Genomic DNA, 11,223 nt, shown 5'->3' with positions numbered 1-11,223 from the left:
TCTGTTCCTCATTAAATATAATTATTAAAGTGTAATGAGTCCTCAACTCTAAGAATGATAATCTCTCCAGAGTAAGAATTTCCTTGCGTGATATGAGATCAATGAAATCTAATACTATTATTTTTCTTTCAACAAATAGTGATCAAGGGTCTGCTGTAAAAGACCTATTGCTAGATACTGGGGTCCCAGAGACGAATAAAAACCAGTCCTTGTCCCAGAATAATTCGGTCTAGAGGAGGAGGCTAATCACTAATGTCCAACAATTCTATGATGTGCTGAGTGCTATAGCAGATTCATTGAAAACTGCTGTGAAAACATGGAAGTGAGAGTGGTTTTTTTAAAAAATCCCATCTAATCATTATAAACCTTTGTATTTTTTTATTTAAAAATGTTCCTTAAGCACCCACTAAGTTCCAGGCATTTTGCTTGTCCCTTGGGATGCGGACATGAATACGAGTCTTCTGAGAGGTGCTACTGATGGTCATGATATTCATGTTGATCTTACACATGTGGCTGAAACACATTGATTCTTGACATGCCATTTAGAAAAAAATGACCAGTTGTAACTAGGGAAGATTTTAGAGCATGCCTTTTCCATGACATACTTACTGGACACGGGGCCAGGCCCCAACCTCGGTGCTGCTAAATAAGTCTATTTTTCAATCACTGCATGTCTGCGTACCTGGTGGGCAGGTGGCTACAAGTTCCAGGAAATATTTCAACCTAACAAAGCACCCAAGACTTGTACCTACTCTTGTTCATAATCTTTTCTTTGATTCTTGTATAATGTAATAAGTTTCGTATGAAAAGCCTGAATGCATCGTAAAACTTTAAAATCTTAAACGTTATTACAGTGAAAGGAAAACATTAAGAAAAGCCAAGAAATACTTTCAGCCACTTACATGAACATTTAAAATTTGAGAAACAGACGAAGGATATCTGTGGATTGAATTGCTCATCACTTTAAGTTAATATAGTAGCCAAAAAGGCAAGTTTTCTTTACGTTAAAGAATATTATAAAGCCTATGTACAGTGATGTAAAGGTGTATTTAGCTTTAATTACATTTAAAGTAATTAAATTACATTTGTGTATTTAGGGACCACAAATTTGGTATTATAACCATTAACATAGTTGAAAAATGACAATAATAAAATTAACACTGAATATAGTATTTACTATATACTGGGTACTATTTATAGAATAAGTAATTCAATCACCTAAATGACCCTGTGAGTTAGGAACTTGATTGTCCCCACTTTACAGCTGAGGAAAGGCACAGTGAGGTTTACTAGCCGAAGGTCACTGCTCATAAATGGCAGAGCCAGAATTTGGATCCAGGTGGTCAGGCTCTAAAGTAGGTAACAGCAAATACTATGTTATATTGCCACACAGGTAAGACAGGCAGATTAGCCGTGTTCATTATTTAACTCACTTATAATTTAGCAAGGACTGTTCATATTAAGTAGATGTTTGCACTCAGAAATGTATTAGGGAAAAAATGCTCAAAGTGTATAATCCTGGTTTGGAAAATGTTTACCTTTTAAATGTTTGTTATGTAGCATCCCAAAGCCTTAAAATAACTTTCAAGGGTGACTCATTCTGTACTTACCCAAAATATTACTAATGATGAAACAGCAAGACCTCAGAACTTTTAATCACCAATCACACAGTGCAGGACACACCCCGCTAATTATCTCTCTTACTGTGAAGCTAGGTGTCTCCCTATGGCACATTCACTTTGCAGAGCACAGAATTCAAAGTGCTGTGAGCTCCATGGTCTCCTGGACCTAGAACTTAAATAGTGAGTGGTGTCATTTTGAAGAAAACTGCTGAATATTTTATAGCAAGGTGACTTTGCAAGTAAAAATCTTCAAGAAGATTTTATGTGACTTTAAAAATCAACTTAGATGTTTGGAATTTGGATTGCTGCACTCTTACTCTTTGGCACGTCGACAGGTAAGACTCACAATTTATAATAAGTTCCGTAAAAATAATGAGTATATTCAAAGTCCAGGTCAATGACCCAAAATGTAATTGACCTGGACTTTGAAATACTGGCTCTGTTTATATTTTAATTTATTTGCATAAAAATATCTAAGGAAAATACATCAGTTTTGTAATAATGAATCTAAGAGCATCTGAGAAGCGTCTATTTCCAATAATACAAAAGTTGCTGGACAGTCTTGTACATGGCTTCCAGCTCTGCCATGTACTAGTCTCATGGCCTCACTCAAGTAACTTATCCATTAGTCTCAATTTCTTCATTTCTAGGATGGATATGTAGCGGTAAAGAAGACAATATATATTTCCTATCTCAGTACCTGACTCACAGAAAATGCTCAATAAATGTTTGAATGAATGAATGATTAATACTGATTGGAACTTCCATGTTGATTTTTTCCATTTGTGTCATGGTTGTCTGAAGGGATTTTGGTCTTGGACATTTCTTATACATTAACTCAATATTCATTGACTTGTGCTCTTTATACTGTGAACTTGTTATGCATTTACTATATAATAGTTATTGGTTTTGTCTGTTCTTACCACCCTGGTTCAATATTGTAGCCAGAGGCACAATAAAAGTTAGTTGATATGTTTTAACCAAAATAGAATCAAAGAATTTCGGTGTTTTTCAGTCCCTCTCCTCCAGCTCTCCTCTATGGGATAAAAAATGAAAGGGATGGAGCTATCATTAATTTTAAGATATGCCAGGAACTGTGCTCTTTTCTATGATTTTCCTGCCCCAGGACAGTCCTGTTTGAAGGCTGAAAGCAGTGAGACTGATGAGTTCCAGAACAAAAAAGAAGTGAGCAAAATATGCCCTGATCTGTTTTCTGGTATTGTCACTTTCTCTGCTTCTGTGGCATCTCCTCCTTCCAGAGCCTTCTTTGCTATCTCCACTCACAGCCCACCTCTCAAAATACTCTCTGAAAAAGGGTGCTAATGCATTTTTTAATTAGCAAACACAATCACCTACTATGTGCTGGGCACCGTGTTAAGCTCTAGAGACACAGTTGTGATTGATACAGCTTCCCTGCAGGCCTTCAGAAATATTTGTTTTTCAATATGGAGTGACTTCTGTTTGGAAGCTCATTGATTTAAGCACAAATTGTAAAATGGCAGGTACCAGAGGACTGAATGCAAATGGATCTGCTATAAATTTAATAAATGCAATATAGGTAACGATACAAATGTGATGTAGACTCAATTTTTTTTTTATTTTGGCAGCTATGTAAAGGACATATGTTTGTAGTATATATCATCTAAAAAATATTGTATTTGGCAGCTCTCTCCTCACTTACCTAGTTTAAATCCCACGGTCAATCGTAATCGCTCCTTAGTGTACACATTAGACTTCTCTGATGCTCTCGTTTCACTTGGCTTAACCATGACCTTGATTAAATCCAGCACTTTGCCTACTTTGTGCCTGCACCTGTGCACCTGAATGTGCCTGGAAAAAAGCACATACCATGCTGACTGTCTCCCTGTGAATCTATGGTTATTAAACTAAAGTGGACCCTAAAGCTGCAAAGCCATCATACTCTGCTTCCCAAGTCCATTCATTTTCCGAGGTTCCTGGGTTATTTCATTGTTCGCCCCTCTACTCACACCTCAACACCTTCCTGCCCATTAGCACTCTTGGCTGATGGCCTTATTTTCTATTTCAATAAGAAAATAGAAACAAAGACAAGAGACCTTCCATAAGCTCCCAGCACCACACCCATCTAGCTGTCTACCTGTATCTGCCCAAACACTCTGCCTTCTCTCTGCCCCTACACGCATGCTCCCAGCAAAGATCACACTTCATCCCACGTATCAGACCCCATCTCCTCTCACCCACTCAAGGACAATACCCAACAATACTCCCTTCTATTTCTCCTGCTTCACTGATCTTCCTCCTCTGTCCTGGATCATTCCCAGCAGAGCACAAACATACTGAGTTCTCCCGTCTTAAAAACGTCACTTGTGATTTGTCCTTCTGGGGTTTTCTGTTTCTCCTCTCCTTCTTTCATGTACTCTCTCCCATCAGGCTTAAACCCTGCCCCTCCACTGAAACCGCACCTGTCATGATCACCCCCATGCTGATAGCCAGTGGTCATCTAGTTGGACTTAGCAGTATTTGGTACTCCCAGTTGCTCCCTCCCTTGGCAGTCCATTTTTAGGTTGGCTTCTAGGATGCCGCACATCCTAGTTTCCTCCTACTTCTCTGACCACTCCTCGGCCTAGTTCCTCTAGACCACTCTTCTTTGCTAGTTCCTCCTCATATTCCTGATTTTTAAATGATGGAGTGTCCTAGGACTCACTCTTTGGACTGTCCATGCGCCATCCCTCTTCTTTGCCTGCAATCACTCCCTTGGTAACCACATCCATCCTCATGGCTTTAAACACCGCCTTTACACTAATGACATTTACATTTAAACTTCCCTCTGATCTCCCTGGAATTCCAGTCTCATATATCCAACTGTCTCTGTGACATGTCCACTTACGTATCTAACTCATATGAAAGCTACATATCCAAAACTAAGCTATTGATCTGTACCCCAAACCTGTTCCTCCCAGTTTTCCCCATCCAAATTAAAGGGCAACTCCAGTCTCCCAGGCACTTCTCTCATAAACCTTGATGTCATCCTTAACTTTTCATTCTACCACACCTCACTGCCAATTAGTCAGCAAATTCTTTGGATCATCCTTCAAAATCTGTCCAGAACCTTACCACTTCTCACCACCTCCGCTGCTACCGCCATGATTTTAGGCACTATTGTGTCTTATGTAGTTTTCTTCAATAGCCTCCTAGATGGTCTCTCTGCCTCTACCTTTGGCTGCTTCAATCTGTTCTCAACCGGAAGCTAACAAGTCAGTCTGTCACTTTTCTGCGCAGAGCCCTCCAATGGCTTCTCATCTCACTTCCGAATAAAAGCCAGCGTACTTCCAAGGACCTACTAGGTGCTGCATGCTTTAGCCCCGTTACCTCTCTAGCATCACCCCTTGCTATTTGTCCACCATCCTTTATTCAAACCCTTAGGGGCCAGATGCACTCCAGAATTCAGATGTTCTTCGGAGTTTAGAAAGGGACTATGGCAAGTTGATTGTATAACAGAAAATGCACAGAGGAATCTGGGACAGCACTCTGTATACAACCACATGTCTATTTCTGTAGTAAAATTTACAAATATTCATAGTAAATGAGAGAAAGACTAGATATTGCCTTAGGTCAGTTTTTGCTGACAAATGAGTTTGTTGCAAACTAGAAAACAAACAAACAACAAAAAAACCGTAAACCCCACTTTTGTTCCCCAGAGATTCTTAGGTTTTGAAATTGCAGAATAAGGCACTGTGGACCTGTGTCTCCCCGTTCCCTCAACTCTAGTCAGGACAGCCTCTGCGTAATTCCTCAGTCACAGCAGGCAGTCACAGCGTTCCTTCCTCATGGCCTTGTGCTTTCTCTTCCCTCTGCCTGGAATGTTACTCCGTCTAGAAATCCTCATGGTTTGCTACTCACCCTCTTCAGGTCACTATTCAAATGCCACCATTTTTAATGAGGTCTTGCCTGACCACCCTACTTGAATTGCAAACCCCTCCTCCCCTACACACACATGCATCTTCACCCTGCCATGTTTTGTGTTTCTCCCAGCACCTGCCACTATTATGCCATGTTTTATTTCTTTGTTCTTATTTGTTGTCTGTTCCCCCACCCCTAACTAGGCTGGACTAAGATTATTTTTTCCACTGTTGAATCGCCAGTGCTGAGAACACCGTCTGGCACATAATAGGCACCCAAATAAATATTTATTGAATAAATTAATGAATCTATTTTCCAGCTTCTCTATGTCATTAGAAAAGACTGCCAATAGTAAGATAGAGAAATGACTCATTTGGAAAGTGGAAATCAGGAAAATATGAGCTAATATACCAATTTATGTGATTTCTTAACCAATTAAAACCAGTTTCATGTAGTAAGCTATATTTCAAATGTTCCTTTAAAGAACTTTTAGGTCAAAGAGGAAAGAAAACTCTTCAATTGCAGAATATATCAAAATATAATGACTCAAGAACTGAAGAAACTAGAGAAAGAAACTAGAAAAAGTTGAAGGAAGAATTTAATAAAAATAAAAACAGGTTAATGCATTAGGAAAATAGGAAAAAAAATATAATTGATAAATGTATGTAGTGGTTACTTAATAAAACTTAAAGAATAGAAAACAGTGATAGCAGATTTAAATAAACAGAGAGAAATAGCCACAGGTATGGAAGACATTAAAATGATTGTACTTTGTAGAAATTCAGGCTAAGAGAAGTGAAATTCTAGGTGAAAATCCTCCTCTTTACATCAAAATAAATTTCAGATAGCTGAACATTTAAAAGTAAAAGAATGAAGCAATAAAAATATGAAAAGAAAACAGGGACATTATTAATTATGTTGGAGTAAGAAATGTTTTCTAAACAAGACAAAACCCCAAAGCTATAAAGGAAATGGTTGATCGTTTTGTTGAATAAAATGTGAAAATTCTATATGACAAAAGATAAAATCTATCAGACAAAAATATGAACAACAAACTAGAATATCTTTCCTAAATACCTGACTCAAAATGGGCGATCTCTCCACTATTCAAAGAAGTTTTATAAATAAATAAGAAAATAAACAAACTTTAGAAAAATGTGTATAGGACACGAAGATGTACAAATGGCCAGAAATGCACAAAAAGATATTCAAGTGTATAGGTAATTAAAAAATGCAAATTAAAATGACAAAAGGTTTTCATTCTGGTGGTACATACAAAAATTTATTAATAAAACTGTTCCCCCTTGTACAGTAGATTGTATTACTGTTCCCCATTATTTATTCTCCTTACCTAGAAGAGGATTCTACAGTCCCATGTTTGACCATGGGACGTGGCAGAGAACAGTGCCAAGTCTGAACGCTGCTTAAAGAGCCTTTGCATAGTTCAGCCATTACATCCTCTTCCTCTGTCCCAGGAGCAACATGTTTGGAACAGGATCTGCTCCATTAGCTTTGATCATAGAAGGAAGAAGGCTGGTAAATCAGAGCCACAGCCAACCTAAAACCATTGCAGCCAAAATATAACATGAACGAGAAATATCCTCAATATTTGTAAACCAATGACAAGCTATTTGTCACCACGACATAAGCTAGCAAAAGCTAATTAACGTACTTCCAGTTCCACTTAGCGACAGAGTGATCTGCATTATGGTTCATTTTTTTCTTACAATTTAATAGCAATAAAACATTGGGCAAGATGACCACTTTCTAAGTCTTCATTTCTTCACATATATGACACACAGGGCTTAGTCTGTTTTTGCTATTTTAATTATTATTAATAAGACAAAGAAACAAGATGACCTAGTTTGGTAAAGAAGCAATGTATTTTTTTTTTTACTTTTGTGACTTTTTTTTTATGATAAGGTAGTTCACGCTCATAATTGAAAATTTGAGACCATAGATAAATATAAAGAAGAAAATAAAAACCACACAGTCTCACCATTGTTAATATTTTGGTGCACTTCCTCTGAATTTTATTTTTCCCCATACATTTTAAACGAAACTACACATAATTCTTTAACCTGCCTTTCCCACTAACATATTCTTGCTTTCATTACAAGTTTCATTACAAATTCTCTGTAAATCTTTCAAATGGCTGCATAATATCTTTAATTCTATCATTTTAAAACTATATCCTTTGTTGGCCATTTAAGTTATTGGCCCAATTCCAACTTATTAATTTTATAGTAAACATCTTTTTTTTTCTGAGTACTTTAATGCCTTATGATGTTGATCAGTCTCCTCATCACATCTAGTTTATTCTAACTTTATGACCTATTTACCGGTATGTCTTTGTGGAATAAGGGCATGATAACCAATAAGCTTGGTAAGTTATAAACAGAGAAAACACAATATTTACAATCATCTTCATTTCAAAATTCAAACTCTCTTCCATAGACTGGATAATATAGTTGAGAATTTGGGGCAGGGGAAGCCATGAAATGCAAAAAAATAAAGGAAAAACAGAAAGTTGTATGAGAAAGGCAAAACCCAAATGTGAAATCATTTTGGTCCAAATTAGAACTGGATATATGTGTGCTTCAAGAGAAAAAACAGAATGGATTCCAGGCAGGAGATATATTGTTCGACAAGCCATACTATACTAGGAATATATTGAGGAAGGCACATGTTTGCACTTCCAACAAGACAAAAGAAAGGCAACCAGAGAAACCAGGAAAACAAAAATGGCACCAGAAAGGCCTGATCCAAATACGGAGCAAACTAAAATGACACTTATTTTGAGCAATTCGTGTAGAAGAGAAGAGAATTCATTTGAATAGTCTCCTTTGAAGGGAATGGAATCTGAACAATAAAAGTGCAGAGAAGGGAATGTAATTACAGCATGCTGGCTGGCTCTGGAAGGAAAAATATTTATCTAGTCAGAATAATATAAATTGTTTATTGATTTTTTTTTTTTTTGGAGTCAGCCTACAGACAAAACATGGAAGACTTAATTATGATTACAGAACAAAGTCTGAATGTTATCTGTCTTGACACAATGACAGTGGAAGTGCAGCTGACAGACTGGAAGATGAAAAGAAGGAAGGGAGAGGCAACAGCACTTAACACTTCATCTTGCAAAAGTAGGGAGTCAAGTTATAAGGAATCTGAGGTATGGATCAAGAAATAGAAGATAACTAAGTTTACAGTGGAAGCCAACAAATGAGCTAAAAAGAGTGTTATAGATTGTGTAGGAGGAGGAGTTGATAGAAAGTGAAGAGGACAGCCTGGCTATTGAGCTGTTGTCCCTGGGCTTCAAGCTGGCCCTTGCTGTCCCAGCACTGAGAAAGGGCAAGCTGGCCCTTGCTGTGCGAGCTGGGACAGGGCAAGCACGGTTCCACATTTCAACCACTCCCGAGAGGCGCTGTCAGTAAAGACCCTAGAGGGACACGGAGGTTCCAAGAGAGAGAAGAGATGTGTTCCTTCCTGTTTGCTCCTGGTTCCTGTCTGCGTGTTTCCAGCAATGGGTTTTCACTCCAGCACAGTCATTCTAATAACAGCCATTGGTTCCTTTTGCGGTTTTTCGAATACTCTAAGAACCAGATACATGATGCCCACTCAACGATGCCAGCAATAGTGAGATAGCAGCCCTCCTCGGGCCCACATCCCAACTCTGGAGAACCAGCACTCCCTCCCCCATCTCGCAGCCCTTCCCCACATTTCCACGTTTCAATAACTCAGCCTCTTCTATTTCTTTCACCAGCCCTGGAGCTGGTAGCTGCTGCCTGCAGTTACTCCCTCTGAGCTACTTAACAGCGTCCCCTTTTGTCTTCAGTTCTCTGATACCTGATTAATAACAATCCATTATCTCTCATAGTTAAAATAATTGGTGTGGATTCTATTTCTTGCCCTAATCCTGGCTGATGGGGCGAGGGGCGGGTATGGTAAATCCTCATTTATTATTGCAGCAAGTTAATAGATCATGTGTGGCTAAAGTTGACCAATTGAAATTGGCAGTCTACGCACATTGTATATAATATGTAAGTAACCACAGGAAGAACTGCAGACCTGTTTAAAATGGTCGCCTCTGGAGAAGGGGTTGGGTTTGGGGGTGGGCAAGGGTTGTTGTTCATCTGTACACGTTTTTTTAAAAATATACAAATATTTCTTTCATTAAAAAATAAGTTTAATTTCCTATTCTTCCTCTTTACAGTTATGTGGAATCTCATTCTTAGAGAATGGAGAAAATGCAAAACCTCCTAAAATTTTGCAATTAAAAGCTAGTGGATTTGAGAATCTAAAATTTATTTAGTATTTTTTGATAAATCATAAAAGAAAATCCTGAAGATCAAGTCTTCAAACAGTGTAACCAATACTAATAAATAATCAAAGTGAATAGATTACAATTAATGTAATAAATAATAACAATTGAATAAATATAGATTCTAATCATAATTAAATAAGTTGAACTATCCCTCCATGAAACAGCATGAAATGAAGTTATTTGTTTTTGAGTATTAAATGAAAATGAAAAGGAGAGTCATCATGGAATCTACACAGTCGTGGTCATAATATGTGGGGGCGGGGGCTATTTTTTGAAGAGAAGTTCCCTGAATCAGATTTGTTTAACTTAAAGATTAATTTCAGTTAATCCTCAGAGTGGGAAACAGAGCCTCTCGGTGGGCCTGGTTCCTACAATACTGCCACTCCATCTTTTTGTTGCAGGAAAAGAAGTTTGCTATGAAAGGGTGGGATGCTTTAAAGATGGCTTACCGTGGTCCGGGATTTTGTCAAGACAGTTGGCAGGTTTACCCTGGTCTCCAGAGAAGATAAACACTCGCTTCCTACTCTATACTAGACGTAACCCCAAAGCCTATCAGGTAAGCTAACTTGCTGCCTTCACACATAGGTTATTCTAAAATATAAGCTGTAGCTATAGATATAGAAGACCTAGATGATGCAGTAATCTATTCTGGCATACACCGTTTATTTCAAGGCAAATATTTCATTTTATAATTGTGAGCCAGATTTTTTTCTCATACTATTTTTCCTAATATTTAAATATGAAGATAGATCTGAATATGTTGTCTCCTATGAGATAAATTTGATATTTTGTTCAGTTAATACATTGGTTGAGAGCCTTCCACTTGTAAGACTGAGCAAGCGACAGTACCTATTATGCATTAGATTGAATAAACAAGACAGTGTTTTAAGTGTATTATATTAGGGTAAACGGGGTATGTAAACAAATACCTTTATTGCAACACAAATTATGATCTGTGATGTAAGGTACAATAAAAGACTCTGGGAACGCAGTAAGGAAGGGTTTACCTTCCCCTTGGGGGTGGGGATGGTAACCAGGAAAGGCTTTGGGGAGGACACACATTTGAGGCGTGTCCTGAAGATGGGCAGAATTTTCATAAGCAGAGACACAGGGAAATGGCAAAGGAAATGGTATGGACAAACGTTGTGTTAGATGGGGGACAGAGAGGAAGTTCTCGAATGGAGAGTTAGTTAGAAAAGTAATTTAGAGACAAATCATATAACTCCTTCCAAAGGAGTTTGGATTTCACCCTGGGAGCCACGAGGCCCCACTGAGAGTTTTTAAAGAGGCTTTCGGACATTTGCTCTGGCTGAAGTGTACCTTCTTGCCTGGAGCTGGGAGAGCCTGGAGGTGACTGCCAGACCATCTAGCACTATGCTACAGGTAGCCACTACCTAC

General features: G+C 38.1%; 1 protein-coding gene across 1 annotated transcript in view; it reads left to right on the top strand.

The window, feature by feature from the left end:
• The first annotated feature begins 1,852 nt into the window (after window positions 1–1,852).
• The window catches only part of PNLIPRP3 (pancreatic lipase related protein 3), a 29,916-nt gene continuing 20,545 nt past the window's right edge, over window positions 1,853–11,223 (top strand). Inside the window, exons 1-2 of the mRNA XM_033131021.1 lie at window positions 1,853–1,957; window positions 10,227–10,381. Of these exons, the coding sequence (XP_032986912.1) occupies window positions 1,909–1,957; window positions 10,227–10,381 (204 nt within the window). The 5' untranslated portion in view covers window positions 1,853–1,908. The remainder of the gene's footprint in view (window positions 1,958–10,226; window positions 10,382–11,223) is intronic.

This window comes from Rhinolophus ferrumequinum, chromosome 16 (genome assembly GCF_004115265.2).
Source record: "Rhinolophus ferrumequinum isolate MPI-CBG mRhiFer1 chromosome 16, mRhiFer1_v1.p, whole genome shotgun sequence".
Lineage (NCBI taxonomy): Eukaryota > Metazoa > Chordata > Mammalia > Chiroptera > Rhinolophidae > Rhinolophus > Rhinolophus ferrumequinum.
Note: the sequence above shows the minus strand (reverse complement) of the source record. Positions and strands in the feature narration are given on the sequence as shown.